Source organism: Lolium rigidum, chromosome 6 (assembly GCF_022539505.1).
Source record: "Lolium rigidum isolate FL_2022 chromosome 6, APGP_CSIRO_Lrig_0.1, whole genome shotgun sequence".
NCBI classification, from domain to species: domain Eukaryota; kingdom Viridiplantae; phylum Streptophyta; class Magnoliopsida; order Poales; family Poaceae; genus Lolium; species Lolium rigidum.
The window spans coordinates 29,540,533-29,567,977 of NC_061513.1; the positions used below are offsets into that span (position 1 = coordinate 29,540,533).

Here is a 27,445-nt window from a genome sequence, read left to right on the forward strand (position 1 = left end):
ATATCTTGGTAGCTCCGCAGGAATGCACCAAGGATTACGCCATGTTTTTATCGGCTGAAAGCTACTAGCGCGAGACTGTTAATTTGGTGAAATCGTGTGAGACAGTTTGTCAAAGTTGTGAGCATCGTGCAGCACAACCTCTGTCTCTGTCTGTGTTCAATGCTCATTTTATTATTCCGGCCAGCACACCATGACATAGTAGCAGCGATCGATCGCCGGCCGCGCTGACAGCCTACATTAAACTTACCGATGATGATCCATGCAACCCACATGGCGACGTCCACATCCACATCCATGGACACGCCCAACAAGATCGAACATCACTTGGGCAGCATGGACTTGGCCATGGCCATGAACATCTCCTTCTTGGCGGAGAAGTGCTCGAGAAGCACGGCCCTGTCCGGCAGGCACGCCCGGATCTTCTCGTCGGAGACGTATTCCACGGCCCAGCGGCTCAGGCGGGGGAACTCGTCGTCGGTGACCAGGGTCACCCCGGAGACCTCCTCGCAGACACCCAGCCAGTGCGCGAACCCGCACGCCGCGATGTCGACGAGACCGATGGTGTCGCCACCGAAGAACCTCTTCCCCTCCAGCTGCGCCTCCAGCAGCGCGAAGCTCTCCTTGATCTCCTTCGTATACCCCTTCTGCGCCTCGCCGTCCGTCCACATCGCCAGCCAGAACGGCTTCGAGCACTGCGCCAGAGGGAAGTTTCAGTCACCGCAAATGAAACAGACTGAAATCAAGAACAGAGTGACAAGATCGATCATGGCGGTACCTTGTCGTCGAGGAAGCGGGACCAGAAGCGGGCCATGGCCCTCTCGTGCGGGTCGGCGGGGAGGAGTGCCGGGCCGTCGAATGCCTCGTCCACATACTCCACGATGAGGAGGGACTCGCAGACGGCGCGGTCGCCGTGGAGGAGCACGGGCACCTTCTTGTGGACGGGGTTGTGGGTGAGCAGCAGCTCACTCTTGTTGCGCAGGTCCTCCAGGATGAGCTCGTAGGGGACCCCCTTGAGCCGCAGAGCGGCCTCTGCACGGTGGCTGAACGGGCTGTCGAATGCGCCGATCACCTTCACTGCCGCCGGCGAGCTCATCTTCGCTAACTAGCTAGCTCTCGAGATCAGGTGTAGTGTGGTTGTTTGTGGAACTGTGAGAGCTCTGGGTAATGGCCGGCGACTTGGTGGTGTTTTATAGAGCTAGGATAAGGGATTGATTGACTCGAGGTCCATGATAGTGTAGTTTATACATGAGTTGGTACTGAATGAAACTTCTCCGGGAAGAACCAGTTCTTTATGTACACTGGTTTTCTCCGGCAAGAACAATTTTTTTCGTACATTGTTGATTCTCTCCGGGAACAACAGATTGTTTTTGCTTCCCGAGCTATAGTCAAACAGTCCTCCCCGCAAAAAAAAAAAAAAAAAATAGTCAAACAGTCCTGTGTGTGTGTGCGAAACTTCCGTGTTGCTTCGCAGCGAGCAGAGTAATTAAACAAGTATCTACTAGGCCAGGCCCATTTGTTTCCATCCACAGACCAGTGTGGTGGACCTGGCCGTGGTGGACTGCGTTAAGCTCTGGCCCAATTTTTTTTTTCCCGAGACCGGTCAGGTCTCTTTCGAAACCAATCTCGCCCATCCGCCTTAGTTGAGAGTCAACTCTGACCACCCGGTTCCCCCTCTTCCCTCTTCGGCTGCGATGCTAGCTGGCGTGGTGGAGTGTGTGAAGCTTGAAAGTCCTTCGTAGATAGCAGCTAGTAGTAGTTTGAATCTAGGGTTTGTCTTAATGGCGCATGGTGCTATGCCGATCTCTAGCTGCATCCTCGTGCTTGCAAGCGGCACATGAACCTCACCTTCTCCTCCCTCGAGTGGTTATCCGTGGAGGATGCATGTGTTTGGGACATTAGGTTAGATTTGGCCTCTTCTTCTCCTCTAATAATCTCGTGGACTCTAGTGGATATTCGATGGATCCAGGTTTCCGGGGAAAGTTCGAGCTGCTTCATGGAGTTCCTACATGGCGGCAAAGCTTGGCTGCTACAACCTTCAGCCGAGATGGTGACCACTCTACACGCCGGTGCAACTTTTGCATGGAGATGGGTTGTCGTGCTCCGCAGTCCTCCAGCGTGCTGTGATGGAAAATAAAAAGGACTCGACTGCTTTTCTGCAAATCTTTCAGGGTACCTTGTGCAATAATTATAGACCAAGTTGTGTTTTCTTTTACTTTTAGGTCCTTTTGGTAAAATTTTCAGTTACCGCTTATGAATTTCAGTATAGTGTTTGGATCCTTCAAGACTCTTTCCCGTTCAAACAAAAATGGTTTTCTATTTTTGAAATTAATGGAAGTATTATCTCTGCACCACTCGATGAGAGCGGACTTATGGAACCTAAGGCCCGCTGAACCTAACCCACCATCCAATGGGGTTTCGTGGGGGTGGGGAGGGACAAATTATGTTTTTTTTAAAAATAGTATTTCTAGAGTTCAAACTATTTTGGAAAAACATATTTACATGTAGCTTAATGAAGTTATATGTATGGAGTCCTAATATTAAATATGTGTATTTGTGATCATTATAAAAAAGATAAAAATAAGTAGATTGCGCATGTAAAATTTCAAAAGTTGTAACTTCGTGCAACTTACTCCTGCAAGATGGCATCCCCTCACATGCACACTTCTACGGCTCCATGATACGTCCAAAACGTATCTACTTTCCCGAACACTTTTGCTATTGTTTTGCCTCTAATTTGTGTATTTTGGATGCAACTAACACGGACTAACGCTGTTTTTAGCAGAACTGTTCTGGTGTCTCGTTTTTGTGCAGAAATCCAACTTTCAGGAAAAACCTCGGGATTTTGACGAAGGCCCTATTTTCCCAGAATACTGACGGAGCCAGAAGGGAAAATCAAGTGGAGGCCCGAGGGGCCCACACCATAAGGCGGCGCGGCCTAGGGGGGCCGCGTGGCCCTATGGTGTGGCCCCCTCGGCCGGCCTCCGACGCCCTCCTTCGGACTACTTATTGGCCTCGACCTAAAAACGCACGGGGAGAAGTCGAAGTCGCCGTAAACCCTCCGAACGCCGCCACATCGCGAAACTCCGTCTCGGGAGCCGGAAGTCTCCGTTCGGCACTCCGCCGGGACGGGAATTGGAGGAGATCATCGCCGCCATCACCACCAACGCCTCTCCATCAACCAGACCATGCTTCCCCCATCCATGTGTGAGTAATTCCCCCGTCGTAGGCTGAAGGGGATGGTAGGGATTGGATGAGATTGGTCATGTAATAGCATAAGATTGTTAGGGCATAGTGCCTAGTGTCCGTAATTGGTACTTTGATGATATTGTTGCAACTTGTTATGCTTAATGCTTGTCACTAGGGCCCGAGTGCCATGATCTCAGATCCGAACATGTTATTGTTTCATCATGATATTCATTGTTTATGGTCTTACCCGCAAGTTGTATACACATGTCGCTGTCCGGAACCAATGGCCCCGAAGTGACGAAATCGGGACAACCGGAGGGATGGTAGTGACGTGAGGATCACATGTGTTCACGGAGTGTTAATTCTTTGCTCCGGTACTCTATTAAAATGAGTACCTTAATATCCAAGTAGTTTCCCTAGAGGCCCGGCTCGCCACCGGCTGGTAGGACAAAAGATGTTGTGCAAGTTTCTCATTGCGAGCACGTACGACTATAATTGGAACACATGCCTATTGATTGATTAGTACTTGGATACCGTTTTATTATTATCTGCAAATGCCCTGCTATGATTGTTACATGAGTTTCTCTCATCCATGCAACGCCCGTTATCCGTCCCTGTGCCTACAGTATTTTAATCCTGCTGTTTACTATAATCACTACTGCTGTCTTTGTTATTCTGCTGCTGTTATTTTACTACTCCTACTGCTATAAAATTGTTACTACTAATAAACTCTTGCGAGCAAGTCTGTTTCCAGGTGCAGCTGAATTGACAACTCCGCTGTTAAGGCTTTCAAGTATTCTTTGTCTCCCCTTGTGTCGAATCAATAAATTGGGTTTTACTTCCCTCGAAGACTGTTGCGATCCCCTATACTTGTGGGTCATCAAGACTATTTTCTCAGCGCCGTTGCCGGGAGCATAGCTTTATTTGGAAGTTCACTTGGATTGATATTGTTCGCTGCAAATTCTCCATCATGGGTAAACCTCGCGATACTAAGGTCGCCATATTACCATCCACTACAAGAAAAGGTACAACTCTAAGTACCTCTGCTGCTCTTGATTCACCATCTGTGATAAGTAAACTTGTTTCACCACCACAAGCTTCAAATGTTGGTACTTCGTTGAATCTGAAAATTCCTCTTATAATATTGATGATGCTTCGCTGTGCTTGATGATAGTGGTTCATTGGGAACTTTTCTAGATGCTACAATTGCTAGGTCTAGACAAATTGAAAATGCTGAAACTCCTGATGTTACTACACCTGTTAATTCACCTGAACTTGATTATTCTAGTGATGATCCTGATGAAGATTATGTGGAACTTGATGATGATTTTATTGAAAAATGCAATGCTACTACTGATACAAGAAAAATTAAAAAGTTGCTTGCAGAACATGTCGTTAGATATAAACTCGTCTCCCGATCCTAAATTTGCCACATCTCCTATAAACATTAAGGATAAAGATTATGATTTTTCTCTTGATCTATCTCATATAGCTATTGTTGAGAAAACACCCTTTTGTGGAACTGAAAAAGAAAGTGCTGTTGAACACATGATTGAGTTATCTACTTCCGAGTAGCTTGTTTTCACGATGATGTTAAGAAGCGTACTTACTTTGTTGCTAAAATCTTTCCATTCTCATTAAAGGATGATGCTAAAACTTGGTATAATAGTTTGCCACCTAATTCTATTAAAAGTCCAAAAGAATTGCTTGATGTTTTCTTCCGTAAATACTCTCCTGCTAGTGCTCAGCATATTGCTTTGCAGAGAATTTATAATTTTGATCGAGGAGATGGAGAGAAATTGCTCGAGGCTTGGGCGAGATTTTGCTCTCTTATTAGAGCTCGCCCGACCATGATTTGGAAAAGCATGATTTACTTGATATATTTTATAGTGGACTAACCATTGAGTCTAGGGCATACCCGGATAGTTGTGCTTGATTGTGTTTTCGTGAAAAGAACTCCGGACGAAGTCGAAGAATTATTGGCTAAAATAGGCCGGAATCATGATGATTGGACTACGCCTGAACCAACTCCAACGCCAATATTGAAGAAGAGGGGTATGATTAAATTGAATGATGAAGATATGAGGGAAGCCAAGAAGTCTCTCAAGGAGAAAGGTATTAAATATGAAGATGTGAAGAATCTTCCTCCCATAGAAGATATATGTGAGATAATTCCCCTTCATCCATGATTGAGGTAAATTCCCTTCAGCAGCTTTACTAGGGAAGATATTCCGTATTCAAAACCTCCTGCACAATGCTTAGATGAGTTTGATAATTATATTGTTAAGCAAGAAAATTTTATTATGAGAGTAGAGAATCATCTAATGGAAAATTCTCAAGCTATTAGTGAATTGCATGATATTGTGGAGAGAACCTCCAATGATGTTAAGATGCTTGTTAAACATTTTCATATGGTTCAAACTCAAATTGATCAACTCACTAAAGTGCAAAATGACTTGTTAGAAAATAATGCTAAAGAAAAACATGTTTATGAAGTAACAACTAGAGGTGGTGTCTCTACCCAGGATCCTCTATATCCTGAAGGACATCCCAAAAGAATTGAACAAGATTCCCAACGCATTGAACCTAGAGCTCCTTCTAAGAAAAAGAAGAAGAAACATAAAAATGTTGTAGAATCCTCTCGAACTCGTTAATGATCCTAATAGTATTTCTATTTCGATGCTTGAAACTGAAAGTGGTAATGAACATGATAAAGATAATGATAAGAATGGTACTCCTGATAAAGAAGAGGTTGAAGAAGAACCTGAAAAGCATGTTAAAAATAAAAAGTATACTACAGAAGATTTTATTGCTGAGAAACATGGTAATGAAGGAGAACCTTGGGTGCAAAAGCAAATGCCTTTTCCTGCTAAGAAACTAAAATCAAAGGAAGAAGAACACTATAATAAATTTTGTGATTGGATGAAACCTTTATTCTTGCAAATCCCTTTGATCGATGCTATTAAATTGCCTCCTTATTCAAAGTATATGAAAGATATTGTTACTAACAAAAGGAAAATCCCCAATGAGGAAATTTCCACTATGCTTGCCAATTACTCTTTCAATGGCAAAGTTCCAAAGAAGTTGGGCGACCCGTGTATACCTACTATTCCTTGTTCTATTAAGAATAATTATGTTAAAACTGCTCTATGTGACTTGGGCGCCGGTGTTAGTGTTATGCCTTTTTCTCTTTATAAGATACTTTACTTAGATAAGTTGATACCTACCGATATATCTTTGCAAATGGCTGATAAATCTACTCGCTATTCCCGTTGGTATATGTGAGGATGTTCCTGTTCAAGTTACTAATAACTGCTTGATATTAACTGATTTTGTTGTGTTGGAAATGCCTGAAGATGATAATATGTCTATTATTCTTGGAAGACCTTTTCTTAACACCGCAGGGGCTATTATTGATTGCAATAAAGGAAAGGTTAATTTCAATGTTGATGATAAGGAGCACACCGTCTACTTTCCCAAGAGGATTGAGAAAGCATGTGGAGTTAATACTATTTCTAATGTGAGAACTATCAAAGTTGGAACTATCGATTGTCCTATATATGAGCCTAAAGAAGAATATCAAACTCTTGTGATTGGATCCATATCAATACAATTCAAGGTAACATGATTGATTTGAGGTTTATATCTTCATATGCTATGTAAAATTTATTTGGTGGCAAGACTTGATCAACCTTGTTAACAAATACTTTTTATATGCATAGAGGAGGTAAACAACATTTCTTTCTTCCTCCACTTGCTCTAGTTGTTGTAGCACTTTTAATTTGCAAAGTTCCTTAGTTGATTAGAGATTTCAAAATTTTCCTGGCCAGTAATAATAAACTTAATACCCAGAAATGTGCATTTTTCAAAGTTTTCAAAAATTCGCAAAAAAAACACCGTTGGTCCTATTTTTCGACGAGGCACCTGGGAGCACCAGAGGATGACCTGTGGGGCACCACAGGTGCCACACCACGAGCCGGCGCGGCCGGCAAGGGGGCGCGCCACCCGTGGTGTGGGCCCCTCCTTGCCCCACTACTTCATTTCTTTCTCCCAAGCATCTTCTCTCTCCCGAAAAACTCGAACCAACTTTCTCTCACTCGCGTTTTTGCTCAAGAGCTCAGGATTTTTCGATCTCTTTGCTCAGCCCAGATTTCTGTCTGAAATTTGGCACATTTGCTCTCCGGTATGTGACTCCTTCGATTATCCAAATAGAATTTTGTTTGGTGGAGTATATTTTGAATATTTTGCTGCTGTAGGTAACATGTTTAGTGAGCTTGCATGCTTGTTCTAAGTGGTAGAAACTAGTTTTGATGCATGATTAGTACTCTAGCAAGTACCTATGGTAGTTTCCCTCAATTATATGTCACCAAATCAAGTTTTATATTGTTTGTTGAAAATTTCAGAAAAGAGATGAAGAAGTTCAAATTTGGAGAATTGTTCAAGAAAGGAACAACCAGCACCGGGAGGCCTTCTAGGACCGCCACCCAAATTAGGCGATCGTACAATGAGGACATCATCGCGACTAGCTTCGCGCCCGAAGAGGACAATGGGGCTCCTAATGCTTCATCCTTCCCATTTTATGATTTTCTGAAAAATGCAGGGATATTGGATGATTTCTTCACCCTTGTCAACAGGGCGGGCTTAGCCACCTACGTGGGAGATGAAAGGGAGCAATACTAAATGCTCACCAAAATCTTTGTCGAGAGCTTCAAGTTCCAAAACACGCAATATGAGCCGACAGTTGCATTCAAGATTTATGATAACCCTATTACTATGGAATTGGAAACATTTTGTCGTGCATTGGATATTGCCCCTGTAGGTACAGCGAGGAGGATTGATGACAACCCCCGGGACTTGTTGGAGCTCTATCGAGGGATCACCAATGATGACTGTCGCACCATTCAGCGGGGCAAGATAAGGAACATTCAACTCCCCGCCATTAAATATTTTGCATATTACATTGCTACTAGCATACTTGGTAGGGAGAACACTAGCAATATTTCTAGTTACCATCTTGCCTTCTTAAATATTGCACTTACTGGACGGACATCTTATCATCTTGGTTCTCTTATTGCTCGCCGCCTGTCTAACATGGGGCCTATTTTTGGAGGAACTATTGCACTGCGCATTTTAACACATTTAAGACTTCCTATTGATCCTAATGATGTGCCATTAACCCCTAGGAGGCTTGATATCACTGCTATGAAAAGCCATCATTTTGTTACCACCGATTCCACTTTAGATAATTTGGTCTATAGAATGTTGTTTGCTGACGGGGATGAGAAAGAAATCCCTCTTCCCCAGCCAGGTTTGTTCCGTATTGACAGGCAACCATGGTCGCGCACTAAGGAGGAGGTGGATGAACATATGAAGATACAAGATTTCCACCAGCAGCATGACTCCGAGGACGCCGAGCCCTCCTACGACTACACCGTCACGTATCCGGGTGCTTCTTCTAGCACATACCCGGAAGATGATCCATCTTCGTCGTACTACGGAGATACTACCTCATGGGGTCGATGGGATTGAACTCCACTTAGGCCAAAAGCCTAAGCTTGGGGGGAGGTATACCGGCATCACTCATTCTTTGCATATAATGGTTGCTGGATACTTTTACATACTTGTTTAGTCTCTTTGAGTGGTTTTCTAATGAGAGGGAGATGATATTTGGGGAAGTGCTGCCTGAAAACAGATTCTGGACTGTTACTAGAAAAATTCGTGCGCACAGCTAGAACGTTATTTTGAGCTGCCAATTTTTGTGCAGGTTCCCCAGGTTGTTATCTAACTTTCATTAGTTTAACACTTTTCGAGCTGAGCAACGTAAGATTTTTGTAAAAATCGATTTCTGTACTGCTGTCAGGTTTTGGCAGATTTCTGCCATTTTGCTTTTCTGTGTTTCTTTTAGTTTGCCGTTTCTTGCTTTTACTTTGTTTCTTTCCTAAAACACAAAAAGACCAAAAATATTTCTGTTGTTTCTCTTCACCATTTGTTTATTTTGGTTTCTTGCATTTGTTTCGCTTTATTTGCTATTGCCAGTTTGCTATAAGAAAACCCAAAAAGATTTTGCTTTGTTTGCTTGTTTCCTTTTGTTCTTGTTCTCAAATTCGAAAACACCAAAAATATTTGATGTTCTTCTTTGGTTTGTAAAGTTCATCATGAGTTCAATGGTCTTCGGTGGCTGGAGCGTGGTTTTCATTTCATATTATCCAAGCTACACAAGTGAAAAGGCAATAATGACGATCTACGACAATCTGATTGTGGTGAGAGGCTGGTATGAACTCTATTTGTTTTCATTTTTGTACATATACTCATCCATGTGAGCATGCTTAGTTGGTTCATGTAAGGTATATGTCATTTAAGAAAGTTTAGTAGTTCATGATCTCTCATGTTAGCTCCAATTATTAATATAAGTAGTATATCATGGATGTTTGCTTGCATTGTTTTATTCATAAGTAAGTATGGCATTGTGGTATCCTCCTCTGAATAATTCATTTATATCGACTTGGCACATGCTCACGCATGCATATGACTGAACAAAAGTCAATTAAGCCTCAATGATTTACATTGCTTCGCAGTTCTTGTATCACTTTTATGCCTCGGTTAATTTATTTTGCCGCAAGCATGATTATGACAAGTCATCGCTCTCTTGATTTGTCGCTCCCTAGTCTTTTGCTAGTCTTCACTTGTACTGAGCGGGAACGCTGCTCGTGCCTCCCAACACATGAAAACCAAGTTATTCCAAAGTGTCCACCATAAATACCTATGCATGGCATTTCAAACCATTCCAAGTAAATTCTCATGCGCTACCTTTAAAATCTTCAAAATGCTTCTCAATTTGTGTTAATGTTTCATAGCTCATGAGGAAGTATGTGGTGTTTAGCTTTCAACCTTGTGATTTACTTTTGACGGAATCTCATATGGACTAGGTGGCGCATCCGCTTATCCAATAATGTTGCAAAAAGAGCTGGCAATGGGATTCCCAGTCCCGAATTAATTAACTTAAATAGACACTCCTCCATGGTTTGTGATTGTTGGACGGCACCCGAAGGATTCGGTTAGCCATGGCTTGTGTAAGCAAAGGTTGGGGGAGTGTCATCATCATAATAAAACTAAACTAAAAAGGCACTCCTTCATGGTATGTGATTGTTGGAAGGCACCCGAGGATTCGGTTAGCCATGGTTTGTGTAAGAAAGGTTGGAAGGAGTGCCACATAAAAATGCAAATAATTCATGGGAGCCGCTCTTGAAAGTCCGGTTGGCGAGGTAGTTGGTGTACCGATTACCATTCGTTGACAACAACAAACACCTCTCAAAATAATTTTACTCCTGCTTTACAAATGAAAAGCTCTAGCGCATGTTAATCCCTGCTTCCCTTTGCGAAGGGTCAATCTTTTACTTTTATGTTGTGTCTCCATCCTTTATTTGAGCACTTTCTTGAGAGCACAACTGTCATTCTTAGTATAATATGCTTGTCTCAAAATATGATTGATTGTGGTATAACTTTGATGCTTTTATCTTTGACAATCACTACTTCTAGTCTTTCTATGAACTCCAGAGGTGCCCGGGCATTTATGTTTTGCCGATCAAATACGAGCAAGCGAGATACCACTTTATCATACTCTCTTATGAACATTGCAATCCTGCTTATATACATGATTCATGATGCTTATTATTAATTGTTGGTACCTCTTCATGATTGACATAGCTGTTAGATGATCTTATTTGCATGTATCTTATTATGAACCGCTTAAGTATTAGCCATATCATGAGAATATATACATCATATGAACAAATGTGTTCGTGAAAGTTCTTTTATCGCTCGATTGTTAATCGAATTGCTTGAGGACAAGCAATAAGCTAAGCTTGGGGGAGTTGATACGTCCAAAACGTATCTACTTTCCCGAACACTTTTTCTATTGTTTTGCCTCTAATTTGTGTATTTTGGATGCAACTAACACGGACTAACGCTGTTTTCAGCAGAACTGTTCTGGTGTCTCGTTTTTGTGCGAAATCCAACTTTCGGGAAAAACCTCGGGATTTTGACGAAGGCCCTATTTTCCCGAATACGACGGAGCCGAAGGGCAAATCAAGTGGAGGCCCGAGGGCCCCACACCATAGAGGCGGCGCGGCCTAGGGGGCCCGCGCGGCCCTATGGTGTGGCCCCCTCGGCCGGCCTCCGACGCCCTCCTTCGGACTACTTATTGGCCTCGACCTAAAAACGCACGGGGAGAAGTCGAAGTCGCCGAAACCCTCCGGAACGCCGCCACATCGCGAAACTCCGTCTCGGGAGCCAGAAGTCTCCGTTCTGGCACTCCGCCGGGACGGGGAATTGGAGGAGATCATCGCCGCCATCACCGCCAACGCCTCTCCATCAACCAGCCATGCTTCCCCCATCCATGTGTGAGTAATTCCCCTGCTGTAGGCTGAAGGGGGTGGTAGGGATTGGATGAGATTGGTCATGTAATAGCATAAGATTGTTAGGGCATAGTGCCTAGTGTCCGTAATTGGTACTTTGATGATATTGTTGCAACTTGTTATGCTTAATGCTTGTCACTAGGGCCCGAGTGCCATGATCTCAGATCTGAACATGTTATTGTTTCATCATGATATTCATTGTTTATGGTCTTACCTGCAAGTTGTATACACATGTCGCTGTCCGGAACCAATGGCCCCGAAGTGACAAATCGGGACAACCGGAGGGGATGGTAGTGACGTGAGGATCACATGTGTTCACGGAGTGTTAATGCTTTTCTCCGGTACTCTATTAAAAGGAGTACCTTAATATCCAGATAGTTTCCCTAGAGGCCCTGGCTGCCACCGGCTGGTAGGACAAAAGATGTTGTGCAAGTTTCTCATTGCGAGCACGTACGACTATAATTGGAACACATGCCTATTGATTGATTAGTACTTGGATACCGTTTTATTATTATATGCAAATGCCCCGCTATGATTGTTACATGAGTTTCTCTCATCCATGCAACGCCCGTTATCCGTCCCCGTGCCTACGATATTTTAATCCTGCTCGTTTACTATAATCACTACTCGCTGTCTTTGTTATTCTGCGTCGTTGTTATTTTACTACTGCTACTGCTATAAAACTGTTACTATCGATAAACTCTTGCGAGCAAGTCCGTTTCCAGTGCAGACTGAATTGACAACTCCGCTGTTAAGGCTTTCAAGTATTCTTTTTCTCCCCTTGTGTCGAATCAATAAATTGGGGTTTACTTCCCTCGAAGACTGTTGCGATCCCCTATACTTGTGGGTCATCACTCCACCTCACCTCACATGCCCTCCTCCATATTGGATGTTGAGTTGGGTTACACACGAAGATTTCCAACCCCTCGATGTACACATTCATTCGATTAGAAGATCGACACGGGAAGGGGTGGAGGCAGGATATACACTCGAGGGGGCCTGCTGAAGGTAAATTTTCCATTAGAAGGGGCAGTGAAGCAAATAATTCAGTGCTAGACCAAATAATCGGATCTAAATCACCATTTCTCCCTTGTTGCATCTTATTACAACGGGGTCAAGGCCCCTGCTGGTCCCCTAGCTCCGCCACTAGACACGAGCATATCTAGGTATATCAATGTGGGTTTCCTAAAATTTCACACAATCTCCCGCTACTTCCTTCATTGTTTTCCTAATCTTTGTCGGTTTAACATGAAGAGAGAAAATGATCAGAAGAAGATGACTATACCTATAAAGACAGTTTGTTAACTTAGTTCTCATTCTAGTTCTACACCATTAAATTTTCATTGTAATTCCAGAAATTGAGTTGCAAGTTAGATTGCAAATGATTTTTTTTAAAAGAAAAACAGGGCTTCAAACCCCGGTTCCATTTACTGAACCATAGCCATCGAACAAACATTCAGTTTTTTACAAACCACCAGATGCCCAACATCAAAAGCCTAACAGGTTCACACCACAACCATAACAGACCATACTACATATCAACACCGGGAGTTTTTGACATCGCGAGGGGACAAGGGAAAGGCACAAAACACCAGCACCCCTGGACTGAAGATTTTTCACGGACGCTCCAACACTTTGAAACATGCACCATCGCCAACCAACATCAGAGCGTTGGCCTCCAGGGTTCTTGCCAAGTCTTTTGCCGTGATCAACATCGGCCCAAACCCTCGCACCCTATTCATGTCGCACACCTCCAAGGTCGATCTCGCCTTTTTCTGAGGGGTCAGCCAGGCTCCGACCACGACAGTAGCGGCGACAGCCGAGCTAACACCTCCAATTTTCTCAGCTCAGGTTCAAGCTTCCTCTTTCTTCTTCCTTTCAGTAGGATCTTCCACTAAGCACAACTGAAGGCCACTTACCTCCACATCCCCTGCATTACAAACCATTGAGATCGATTGAACACATGGTCGTTCCTGGTAATCCATATGGTTCTCAGGGTAGCAGCAAAGATCATGTTGAGTAAAGCATTCTTTCTTTTATCGTTCCAAAGAGAAGTGATATCAGACATGTTTGAAAATTTAATTCTAATACCCAAAACCTAACATATCTCCTTCCATACTTTGGAAGCAACCACACAGTCAAAGAACAGGTGTTGGCAAGATTCAACTTCATTGCAGAACACACAAGTCAAATCATCAACATTTTATCTTTTAACCAAGTTATCTCTAGTGAGCAACTTATTATGAAATAACAACTAGGGAAAGAAATGAATTCTTGGGGGAAATTTTAGTTTCCAAACACAGTGAATATCAACAGGTTTGATCCCACCAAAATTAACCACAACATAGATAGATTTCACACTATATACCCCATTGGCCTCCCACATCCAGATCAAAGCATCTTTCTCATTATTCAAGGTAATGGATTGTGCAATTTGCTGGATTTCCAGCCACTGCACAATAAACTTATGATCAAACATCTTCTAAAGGTTACTTTCAATGAAACCCCATCCCAAAGCTCGCAATGGTTTTATCCTGCTCATTAACCAGGAAATAAACTTCCCAGTATTGAATAGCTAGGCTGTAGGACCCAAACCAATGATCTTCCCAAAATTTAACTTTCTTCACATCCCCTACTTTCCACTGATACCCTATTTTAGCAGCCCACATTACCCCTTTACAGAAAGGAAAGGCACCAGTAGAAGAGCAAGAGAAAAAGTTTGGATTATCAACACTATATTTAATATCAATAATATGTTTCCATGGGTTGTTCTCATTCAAATTATATCTTTTAATCCAGGAGGCTAACATGCACATATTCATCTCTGATAAGTCAGGAATGCCTAAGCCCCCATACCCTTTTTTTCTAGTGACCAAACCCCAGTTAGCTAAATCGTATTTGTGATGTCCCTCATAATTATCACAGAGACAGTGAGCCATCTGAGAATTAATAAGGGTATGGTCCATTTTGGAAACTTGATCACACTAAGTAAATATACATGGATGCTAGCTAGGACACTTCTAACCAGCTCTAATTTAGCAGCATGATTAAGAAGCTTTCCCCTCAAACCAATAGTATTCTTCAAGATCTTATCAACAACAGGTGGGATATCTTCTCTCCTAAGTTTACTCTGATGCAAGGGAACTCCTAAATATTGCATAGAGAATTCACCCATCTTGCAGCTCAAAGTCTGAGCAACAAACTGTGCATCACTATCATCCACATTAATGGGAACTAATTCACACTTGTGAAAATTGATCCTCATGCCAGACAATGTTCAAAACAGGCCAGGATCCACTTCAAATTTATAGCAGAGGACAAGTTATTTTCTAGGAAAAGTAAAGTCTCATCAGCATATTGCATACTGATGATACCTCCACCTCCCAATTCTTGCAGGAACCCAGCTAACTGTCTACTAACAGGAGCTTTGGACAATATTTTGGTGAACACATCAGCCATAAAGTTAAAAAGGATATGGGAGATAGGATCCCCTTGCCTCACACCACTACTGGTCAGAAAAAATGACTATTACAATCATTAATCCTAACACCCACAAATCCATCATGCAAAAGACCTTCAATAATAGACATCCATCTGGAGCTAAACCCCCTCATCCTCATGACTCTCAAGAGAAAATTCCTATCAACCCTATCATAAGCCTTTACATCGTCAAGCTTAAAGATAAAACCAGATTGACCATTATGCACTGCATTATGAATAACTTCATGTGCAGAAACAACACTCTCAAGTATATACCTCCCATTAATAAAAGTTGTTTGGTTAGGTGAGATAAGTTTTTCACTAACCACTCCCAGCCTATTGGTGTGACACTTAGAGAAAATCTTGAAACTACAATTAGTTAAGGCAATTGGCCTGAATTTCTGTATAGTTACAGGTTCAGCCTCCTTGGGAATCAAAGTCAATAAGGAAAAATTCAACATGAACATATCTACTTTCCTTCATTCCAATCTTTCACCATAGCCATGAAATGAGCTCCCAAAAGTGTTGATAAAAAGAAAAGAAAAGCCATCAGGGCCAGGAGCACCCTCAGCATAAGAGCCAAAGATTGCCTCCTTCACCTCTTTCTCAGAGAAAGCAGAATCAAGCATATTATTATGATCCTAGGACACCAGATCCTCAGGGTCCCAAAAATCATCCACTAAATCAATATCAAGGCAAGGCTCTTGGCAGAAAAGGTTCTTACAGTAATTAACATCAATATCAAGCATACCTTTGTTATCTTTTACCATGCCTGAATCACCTTGCAACTGACCAATCTACTTCTTCCTTCTCCTCTGATTTGCTACAGAATGGAAGTAAGCAGTATTACGATCAAAATTTGGCTACCGCTTTATAGATGACAGGTTTGCCAAAATTTGGTTACCGCTTGCTCAAACCCCTCAATTTTAAGCCACCACTTTTCAAATCTAAACTGTTTATCATGAGAAATTTTTGAAGCACCAGTTTCAACAATAAGAGGGGTATGATCACTACCTACTCTAGCCTTTGAAGATAAACTACTAGCAAGGAACAAGGAGTCCCAACAAGTAGAAACAAAAATCCTAACTAGCAAGGCCATGACCAGACCAGATTATCCTGGTTGTTAGCCCAAGAAAACTGCCTACTAGGGTTTTTGAGCTCCATAAGACTGAACTTGTTAATCCAATCATTGAACAAATTAGCCCAATGTTAATTTATATTACCAGTGTTATTTTCACACCTTTCTCTAATGAGGTTAAAGTCACCACCTATTAAAATAGGACAATTCCACCAAGCATAAACATTATGAAATTCATTTATAAAATCCAACTTATGCTCCTCATAAGCAGAGCCATAGACAGCAATAACTCCCCAAACAACATTATCTTTTTTGGCCTTTACTTGAAGAGATACACAATAAGTGAAGATATCCCACTTAACTATATCAAAAAGGTCAAGACTAATGCCAACAAGAATACCACCAACAGTTTTAACAGCTGGCAACCAGTTCCGGGTAAATTTCCCCCAAGGATCTAGCTGTTGCAACTGTTGCAACTGTAAGTTAGTGAATTCTTCTTTTTTTGACTCAGAAAAACAAATAATATCAGGATATATCTCTCTAATGTGATCATGCACTCTAGTAAACTTATCAGGTCTATTAAGACCTCTAGGGTTCCAAATTAAGACTACTACCATTTTTAAAGATTAACTTTCTTCTCCCTCTTTTTCTATTATAGACAAATGTTCATGGTTCATCCTCATCAGGTACATCACTAATGTGATCCGAATGAATTTTTTAAGTTGCAAATGAGGTTACAACTAGAAAAAATGACTCCGGACCCTTATATTTGCTTTGTGATTCCTGCTAATGGTAAGTTGTAGCATAAGTTACAACTGAGATTCAATAACACCAAAACTAACTTAGTTTTTAGTCGATGGAGAATTAGCCACACCCATAAAAGTCCTTTGTTGTTTGTGTGCGCTCAAACGTCTTGCTTCTTTTACTATTTGTCCATCTAGCTAGTACTGAGTACTGAGTATCAGCTATAAATCACGTGGAGCGTGTACATCCATCGATCTTGCTTACTCCAAACTGCACCGTAATTTTAAAACTCCACTGCCAGTTTATTCATAGAATCAGTCAGTTCCAAACACACATGGAGTGAACTGAACCCCACAACCGTGCGATGCACACACACATGTGTAGCTATAATCCCTGCTGGGCTACAAGCTTAAACTTCTCTGTGCTCGCTGCGTAGCCGGCGACGAGCTCGTCCCAGTCCGGCAGGCACCCCTTCACAGTCTCACTCGCCGTGTACTCCTTCGCCCACCGGCACAGGCCCGGGAACTCATCATCAGCCATGATGCTCACCCCGGCGACCTCCTCCATGGCCGCAAGCCAGTATGCCAGCCCGCTTGCTGCAACGTCGACGTAGCCAACGCCGTCGCCGGCAAAGAACCTCCTGTCCCCGAGCTCCGCCTCCAGGAGCGCCAGGCTTGTCTTGGCCTCCTCCCTGAACCGGCGACGCGCGTCGGCGTCCGCCGCCCAGAGCGCCAGCCACAGCTGCCTCCACAAGTGTTTCGGGTCGAGGAATTCCGCCCAGAAGCGCGCGGCGGCGCGGTCATGGGGGTCGGTGGGCAGGATCGGCGGCCCCTCGAAGGCCTCGTCGACGTACTCGACGATGACGAGGGACTCCGGGATGGCGCGGTCGCCGTGGAGGAGCACGGGCACCTTGCCGCCGTGGACGGGGTTGCTCCGGAGCAGCAGCTCGCTCTTGTTGTCGAGGTCCTCGGCGATGAGCTCGTAGGGGACGCTCTTCAGCCGCAGAGCCACCTCGGCGCGGTGGCTGAACGCGCTGACCGGGTGCCGATCACCTTCACTGCCTCCGACATTTTCGTGTGCTTCCCTCACGAGATAGTGTCTCCGGTCGTTCAAGCTCCTGTATTTGAAGAGCCGTGGCCGGTACACCGTAGTGGAGAGTAATGGTGTCAGCGAAAGTGGTATTGTAGTATTACAGCGTTTTCACGCTGGAAAATTTTGCCGGCTGACGGTGAGTAATGGTGTCAGCGAGAGATTGTCAAACTTTCTTGGTGAAACCTCAGTTCCATGTACTTTCAACGCAATTCCATTCGTGAATTTCTGAACACAACTTTTCAACGCAACTCAGTAGAAACAAATAGTAAATACTACATCAATTCTTCAACTATTCTCTTTTACAAAATACTTCGTATCAACCTCGCCAAATTTTAAGCGTAGGCATTTTTTTGGGGCCTCCTCGCCACCGCAGGTCGGCAGCAGCAGGACGCGGGGAGTGCTGTACACCGACCTGGTCGGTGTGTACGGGCCACCGCACACCCCACCGACCAGGCCGGTTGGTTGGAACACGGCCCATTAGTAGTAGGTACGTTTTTTTCTTTTTTTTGCTGTTTCTTTTTTGTTAATATTTTTTTTAATATCTAACTTTTAAAAAATATATTTCGGAGAACAAAATTTCAAATCTGTTCAGATTTGAAATTTTGGAAATTTTAAAAATGTTCAGATTTTGATTTAATTTTTTTCGAAATTTGAACATTTTCGGATACGGATATAATTTAAATTTGAAAAAATTTAAAAATTTGTAAAATTTATGTTTTCCAAAAATTAACATTCTTAGTTATGAACATTTTTCGAATTTGAACATTTTCCAAATTTGAACGCTTTATATATTTGAACGGATTTCAAATTTGAACGCTTTTATAATTTGAACAGTTTTCAAATTTGAATGGATTTCTAATTTGAACATTTTTGTATTTGAACATTTTTTAAATTTGAACGGATTTCAAATTTGAACGCTTTTATAATTTGAACATTTTTCAAATTTGAACGGATTTCTAATTTGAACATTTTTGTATTTGAACATTTTTCAAATTTGAACGGATTTCAAATTTGAATAGTTTTTTGTATTTAAACGGTTTTAAAATTTGAACATTTTTTAAATTTTGAACAATTTTCAATTTTGAAAATTTTCTGAATTTTTTCAAATTCGAACAAAAATAAAAATAAACAAAAAAGAAACAAAACAAAAAAAAGAAACAAAAAGGAACATAAAATAAAAAAAGGAAAAGGAAAGAAAAGAAAAAAGAAAAGAAAAGAAAAGAAAAGAAAAGAAAGAGAAACGGAAAGAAAAAGAGGCGAACTGGGCCGACCAGGCCGGCCCATACCGCGCTCGTGGGGTGCGCGGCACGCGGTAGCGGCCGACCTGGTCGGTGTATAGGATTTGCCGCAGGACGCCGCACACCCCCATGCCCGCAGGTTGCTAGCTGGGCCGCGGCCCAACATTAGGTAGCGTTTTTCTTTTTTCGTTTCTTTTTTTCTGTGGTTTCTTTTCTTTTGTGTCTACGTTTTCTAAAAACTCAAAATTTGAACTTTTTGTAATATGAACATATTTAAATAAATTATATTCTCCAAAATTTGAAAAACATTATTTTTCAAAAATTATTATTTTTTGTATATGAACAATTTCCAAATTTGAACATTTTTTTAATTTGAACATTTTTTTAATTTGAACAATTTTGAAATTTAAACAATTTTCAAATTTGAACAGTCTTTATATTTGAATAATTTCGAGTTTGAAAAAAAAATCATATTTAAACAATTATTGTATTTGAACAATTTTTATACTTGAACAATTTTTAATACTTGAACAATTTTCGTTGAAAAAAAATTATACTTGAACAAGTTTTGAATTTGACAATTTTTATACTTGAACAATTTTCGTATCTGAACAATTTTTATAGTTGAAAAATTTTCAAATTTGAAAAAAATCATTATCGAACAATTTTTGAATTTGAATTTTTTTTCGAGTTTTTGAGATAGAACATTTTACATTTAAAATATATTTAAATTTTAAAAAATTAAATATTAAGAAAGAAAATAGAAACAGAAAAGAAAAAGAAATAGAAAAGAAAAGAAAAATAAAACAAAAAACAAAAACAAAAAACAAAAAAAAACACGAACTGGGCTGACCAGGAAGGCCCATACTGCACGCGCGGGGGTGTGCGGCGGGTGGTAACCGCCGAACTGGTCGGCATATAGGATTTTCCATTTTTTTGTGAGCAACTTTTAAGTGTAGGCATGAAATCAGATAACTAGACGAACCAAGGCAAGCACAATCTAGGCCCAGTCCGGCCGAGCAACAGTAGACCTGTTAAGGCTCTAACCCCAACGCCACAGTCGGATCGGCTGGCAGAAGCGGTGCGGAATGGAGACGTCACCGAAGCGCCGGACGAGTATCTCGTCGTCGGCTACCGTCCTCGTCCCCACCACCACCGACACAGCCGGCGCCGACGCCGGCTCCTCTTCGTCCACAAACCCCATAGAGACCTCCTCGTCGTCGCCGTACTTCCTACCCGAGCTGATCCCGTTGGCCGCTAGGCGCCTGGCGAGCCTCCAGGATTTCTTCGCCCTTCGCGCCGGCTGCCGCACCTACCGGGCTCTGATCCCGCCGTAGCCATCCAACCTCGCGTCCCATGGCCCGCTCCACCTCGTCCCCCACCAGGCCTCTAGCTCGGAAGTCCTCTACCACGCTCCTCTCCGCCGAATACTCCGCTTCTGCCTCCCCCGCCGCAACCCTATACCTTTGTCCTTCCATTCCTCTGGCTGCCGCGTCGCCATCTACGCCGGCAACACGAGCGACGACCATGGAGACCTGCCATGTACCACCTCACAGGCGAGCAAGCCCGCCTCCCCAACCACCCGGGTGACTTGCAAGGAGTCATCTTTTTGTGGCAACCTGGTCCTGATCACGTTCACCCTACAGCGCCGTGTCCTCTACTACTGCCACATTGGAGACACTCACTGGTGAGCGGCATGGTCCGACAAAGGCTGCCCTCTTTACAATTTGATGTTCGTGAAAAGCACCCTTTACGCCCCTGATGTGCGATTACCGCCTTGCTGTCTTGAGCTCTACAACAATTCGGTGAAATTGTCATTTCTTGGAGATGAATTGAGTGCACAGGCAGTTGAGCATTCTCCGACGTTCTGGCTAGCAGAGTGGCGTGCCGCGGTGAGCTATTGATCGGCGTTCATGTGCAATATTGCACTCCGCGGGAGTCACAACGGGAACCAGTCAAGGTGCCGACGGCCAGATCCTGTGCCGACGGCAAAATATCGGGGCCGTCGGCACAGGACTCGTCCTGGCCAGGCCAACAGGTCAGCCGTCGGCACATGAAGGTCTGTGTCGACGGCAACCGTCGGCACAGTTTGGGCCGTCGACATAGCACTAGTGCAAACATGGCCTTTTGCACCGGTTTTTAAAGGCCATATGCACCGGATGGGCAACCGGTGCAAACCATCCGGTGCAAAAGGCCCCCCCCCCTTTTGCACCGGTTGTCTTACGAACCGGTGCTAAAGGGATCTCCACGCGGCCGGCTGTGGGGCGCTCGGCGGGGGAGCTTTTGCACCGGTTCGTAATACGAACCGGTGCAAAAGGGTTGTGCCGCGGCAGCATTTTAGTGCCCTTCCTTGCCGCGGCGAGTCCGCCGCGGCAGGAATTGCACTAAAACGCTGCCGCGGCGAGACTCTGCCCCATTCGAAACACGGTATAATATTAATGCAGACAATTCAAATATATATATATATATATAGCAAACCATTATATTACATATATATATCGATCAAAGTGACACACGAGTTCATGCATATATATATATATGTCTACATCAACGGTGATTTTGCATGTCGGCCACATAGTGTTCTCCGTCTGGAGCTATGACTTGCTCAAGTAAGAATCCCGCCAGCTCTTCTTGAATTGCTCGTACACGCTCGGTTGCTAGAAGACCGTTCCGCAACCGTTGGATCTAATAATTTAAAGAAGGTACGGTGGTCAATATATATATGTGTGTGTATGTGAATGAAACAGAAGGTGATAATATAAAGCCATGAATGTTGTTTACTTACATCAAGTTGTTCCAAAATGTCCCTCTTATGGTGGGTATTCGGCGGATGAACTCGCAAACGTAGAACCCGCATAAATTATTCCCGTCCTCCTGCCTCAAGCACTTTACGAGAACAAAGTTCAATCGAAATAATATATATATAATCAAGGATGATAATAATGGTATATTGAAACTAGAATCAAAGAGATGCGCGGCCTAGCCGTAGTACTTACCGGTACATGTTTTATTCGAAGTTCTTTATTCTTTAAACCCGGAGACTTGTTGGTGAACCGTTTCCAAGCCTTGAGGAGGATATCAGCCATGTCCCCCCACGCCTCAAGGGGTTTACTCTTCGAGTCCATGACTTCTACTATCCCGGTGTCGGGTTCAATGATTAGCAGGATATAGTGAAACCTGCGGACACACATATATATGCATAACTCATCAATTACACTTAACACATGGAGTAAGCGAAAAAGATTTAATGTGTGAAGACAGTAACACTCACGCGAAGTTGTAAGGAAATAGTATTGCCCTTTTGTATGAGTTTTTCCTTAAGACATATACCAAGTTATTCTCCGTGTCCTTGGGAGAGTGGTCGACAGTATACCCATTCACGGTATATGGGTCAACGAACCCAAGATCATAGATTTGCCCCTTGCGGCATTCGCGGATCTTCATTCCGCATAATACAATGAGAGTATGGTTATATGCATGCAATGGACGAGCCGCGGTAGAGACTTAATTACATAAATAATACTTACAGACAGTAGGCACTCAGCAGAGATTTGTCGAGGGCGTCTTGGTTGAATAACTGAAATAATTCACAAAATTCGATGTTCATCACGTCATTTCGCCCATAGTGCTCATCCGTGATTGCCACCATGATCCAGTTCTTACCATCCTTACGTTTTTCCATGTACCAATTATGCAGTCTTCGCAGCTTGCGTTGATAGATTAGGCAACTCCTCGGCTCGACAAGAGGTTGCCCGTACTTGTACTCGGTATGCTATTTGGACATCATCACCCGTACTTGTAAGGAATTCTGCATCGATGCGGCTTAAGTACTCGGGAATACTCATACCGACCGCATCTGCCTCATCTTTGTATAGTCTTACCATCTCCGGATCAAAGCACGCCGTGACATCGGGATACACTTGGAGCGGGGGGCACGAGTTTTTCTGGTTTCCAAGTCTGGGGAACTGGTTTCCCTTCTACCTTACTTTTTTCCCACCGATCTCTTGTTGACACATTTGACTTGCGAATAGACCGGTCATAGTTCGATGAAAGACTTGGCTCAGGTTGATGAAGGTTCTTCAGCAGTTTCAACTTCTTTTCCAGAGATATAGCTGGCTCCGGCTCAAGCTGGGGCTTTTTCAATTTCAACATTTGTTGCTTGTGTTGTTCAGCTACGATCTTGGCATTTTCCTCAACTGTATAGTCATAAGGTCTCTTGGGAGGAACCTTAGGCACTCTTGGGAGGGGCTCTTGTTTGCGTCTCGGTGATCTGGTTACGACTCAGCCGTGTCGTAGCGGACCGCCTAATTTTGCTCTTAGACTTGGGCTGCGGCGGCGGAGAAGGCTCACACGGCGGCGGAGAAGGCTCACGCGGCGGCGGAGAAGGCTCACGCGTCGGCGGGGAAGGCTCACGCACCGGCGGGGAAGGCTCACGCACTGGAGACGGCTGCATCGGTGGAGAATGCTGCCTCGGTGGAGACCTTGTTGGCGCCTTCCAACCCGGAATCACAATGAATTCTTTTCGCCATAGAACTGTAGTGTTCTTGGCTTCTCCCAGCTCTAGCAAATCCCCTTCACCGGCTGGGTGGTCAAGCCTCGGCGGCCCATACCCATCCATAACTTGATCCACCCCGGCAACGGCGTAGCCGGGTGGAACCGGCTTGAAGTGGTATCTTTGATCGGGTATCGGCGGTAAGACATAGCCGACCGCCGCCTTGAGCGTTAAGTAGCCCATCGTTTGGAAATGTAGCTCACAAGGTGTAGACTCGTGATAAAGTCTACAGTGGTAGAGATCAAGATCCATCTCGCGGTTCCACAGGGGAGGGAGGAGCCATCTCGCGGATCCACATGTGCATCATCACCGAGGCAACTCCGTGGAAGCCATGCTCGCTTTTCCGCCGAGATCCCCGGCCGGTAGCATCGAATGCAACTTCTTCTATCTCGCGGATTAGGTTGAGGTTGGGTGACCGTGACTCGAGCTCGACATTATCATCCTCACTTGCTCCTCTAGCTTAGCAACGCGTTCGTGAACCACATCCTTTTGCCTCCGACGGCTTCTATCGGGATATTTCTTCGTTTCGCAGGAAACCCAATACACCACGGCTTGCCACCTGATGTGGTTCGTGTTCGTCCCGAGTGTTCAGGATTCCCAAGGGCGCGTGTGAGCTGGTCCTTCTCTCTTTCGGGACGGAACTTCCCCTCTTCAACTTCCTTTGCAACATTTCTAAAGGCTTCGATAGGAAGTGGGTTTTCCTTATGTCTTTGTGTATATATGCATAACCCTTGTGCGTCCAACGTGCCCCCATGCGCGTAAAACCAATCCCTTGACCGCTGGTTCCATTTGGACACCTCTGGCTGGATCCCCTTTTTAATTAGCTCGTTCTCCCATTTCTCCCACTTAGGCCTGCCAGCATTGTAGCCTCCTCGCCCCATGGTATGGAAGTACATCTTATTAGAAGCATTTTTCGTATTGGTGTCAGACCTTTTCTTTGCCTTGTCCGATTTCTTTAACTTCACAAATTCCTCCCGGTGGTCTTTTATCTTCTCATAGGGGCCTTTGAAATCGGGAGTCTTCCCTTTCTTGACAAAGAAGTCGTCCAATTTCTTCTTGTAGTCGTTGAACTGTACTCGCCATCTTCTTAAGAGCCCACTTCTTAACTCTTCGCTGTACGCTATTCAGCTCGGGATCCTCGTGGTCCGGCCTCGTCATTCTCACTATCGCAGTCGATTGGCTCCGGAAAGATGAAATTTATCAGCAGCCTTCCTAAACATCACACTTTTTAATCTCGTGTCGACATAAGTAACTCCTTCGCCCCCTTTACGGGTTTCTTCCATTCTTGAGTGGTGATCGGGACGGTGTCCCTAACAACAACTCCACATTGACTTACAAACTTTTTTGCGAACTTCTTGGGAGAAATCGGTTCGCCATCTATCGCGATTTCCGTGATGGTGCACCTTTCATGGTCTTCCATCTTTCTGGCCGCGCCTCGTTTAGTTCTGACCGATAGAGTTTGTTGATCGGGAGGTCTAAAAGAAGAAACAACGTTAATACATGTATATGCACAAATCGGGAGGCTTGGTTAATTAATATATATACACCTCGGCGGCGTCGTGAGCTTCTCCTCGCAGTCGTCACCTTCTCCCTCACCGGAGCCGTCTCCACGGTTGTCTTGCTCATCTTCCTCACCGGAGGCGTCTCCACGGGTTCGCTCGTCTCCCTCGCCGGATTGGTTTAGGTAAAGAGAGGTGATATCCTCATCATCACGGATAATCTCCTCGACCATGTATTCTTTTTCTAGGTCTCGTTCCATAGTTTCCGCAAAGACTTACAAGTTATTCTAATGCTATAAACACAACGAAGCAGTAATTAACCAAGATAATGATATAAATAAATGATCAAATATTAGAGTTACACATATATATAAGTGCAAATAAAGGATAATGCTGAATACATAATCAAAGATCTGAGTTACACATATAGCTCGATCGGTCCCTAATACATCACACTACAAGCTCTCAACGGCGCCGACCGGGTCCCGAGCCGCGCCGGGTGAACACCCAAAGCCACGGAACGATGAACGGGAGCATAGCTAACATGAGATCCTCGCATAACCGACCATCCGGTCCTATACATGGTGTCTAACGCATACATGTAACGGCGAGCATGCTCATCCTCCGCTGCAATGCGCTGAGCTACCACCTCCGGCGGGGCCGGCTCCTCTCGAAACGAACGTGGCCCATAAGACCTCCACCAGAGAATATCCGGGTCGACGACGGGACCCGGATTCCGCACCAAGGTGCGCGCCCGGAAGATAACACCTCCCAGTGCCACCCGGCGGAGCCCAGTCCCGAACTTCCCCCAACTGCCGCAACTCCTCTAAAATTGTCCTAGCTCCAGGACGCGGCGGGCGCGGCATCGTATGCAAACTAATATTGAATTTGAATAAATTACTTATGAATATATATATATATATCTTAGTAACAAATACTACTATTTTTAAATTTGTCTAACATATATTTTGTCTAACATATATTTTCTAACTACAATTTTCTAACATTTTTATCTAACATATTATAAATTCTAAATTCTAAATTTCTAAATTTCACTACTATTTCTAAGATTCTAAGATTTATCTAACATATTCTAAATTCTAAATTTCTATATTTCACTACAATTTTGTAACATTTTTATCTAACATATTCTATATTCTAAATTCTAACAAATATTTTCTAACTACAATTTGTCTAACTTATATTTTCTAACATATATTTTCTAACATATATTTTCTAACTACAATTTTCTCACATATATTTTCTAACTACAATTTTCTAACATATATTTTCTAACTACAATTTTCTAACTACAATTTTCTAACTACAATTTTCTATATCTTAGTAAAAAATTTTGTCTAACATATATTTTCTAACTAACAATTTTCTAACATTTTTATCTAACATTCTAACAAATATTTTCTAACTACAATTTTCTAAATAGATCTAACTAAAATTTATCTAACTTATATTTCTAAATTTAACTACTAAATTTTCTAACTAATTAAAAGAAAAAAAAAGAAAAAAAAGGAAAAGGCCGGCCGGGGCTCACCTGTAGCCGCGGCTGCCGGCCGGAGCGGGGCGGCGGTTGGCGGCGCGGGCGGGGCGGCGGCGGCGGCGGCGCGAGCGGGAGCGGCGCAGGCGCGCGAGCGCGGCGGGCGCGCGGACGCGCGAGGAGAGGGCGGCGGCGCGGTCGGCGGCGCGCGGCGGGCGGGGGAGGCGGCGGCGCGGTCGGCGGCGGCGCGGGCGGGCGGGGAGGCGCGGTCGACGGCGGCGGCGCGCGGCGGGCGAAGATTTGGCGAGTTTCCCCTTTAATTTGGTCCTCGCGCGAATGGAGAAGAAAGGGCGCGCGCGCGAATTTATGCACAGGGCCTTTTGCACCGGTTGTTGGCTCGAACCGGTGCAAAAGACCCTTTTGCACCGGTTCGAGCCAACAACCGGTGCAAAAGGTCCCTTTTTCACTGCCTTTTGTATTTTCCCGCCATTTATTTTTCGTGTTTCGCGTGGGATAGGTTCCCGCCACGACGCGCGCGTGGTAGGTTCCCGTCAAACGACGCCGCGCGGGATATTTTCCCGCCACGACGCGAGGGATGTTTTCCCTCCACGACGCAAGCGGCGCGTGGTATATTTTCCCGCCACGACGCAAACGGCGCGGGATATTT

The 27,445-nt window shown here is 43.9% G+C and overlaps 1 protein-coding gene and 2 pseudogenes across 1 annotated transcript; 1 reads left to right on the forward strand and 2 right to left on the reverse strand.

The window, feature by feature from the left end:
• Positions 1–278: 278 nt before the first annotated feature.
• Positions 279–1,093, reverse strand: LOC124667200 (probable glutathione S-transferase). Its single transcript, XM_047204513.1, has 2 exons — positions 776–1,093; positions 279–692 (listed from the first exon to the last, which is right to left on the reverse strand). Exons 1-2 carry the CDS (start codon positions 1,091–1,093, stop codon positions 321–323), a joined length of 690 nt encoding a protein of 229 aa, XP_047060469.1. The 3' UTR covers positions 279–320.
• Positions 1,094–17,286: 16,193 nt separating this feature from the next.
• Positions 17,287–17,972, reverse strand: LOC124662368 (annotated as a pseudogene).
• Positions 17,973–20,320: 2,348 nt separating this feature from the next.
• LOC124662370 lies at positions 20,321–26,733 on the forward strand (annotated as a pseudogene).
• The last annotated feature ends 712 nt before the right edge of the window (positions 26,734–27,445 follow it).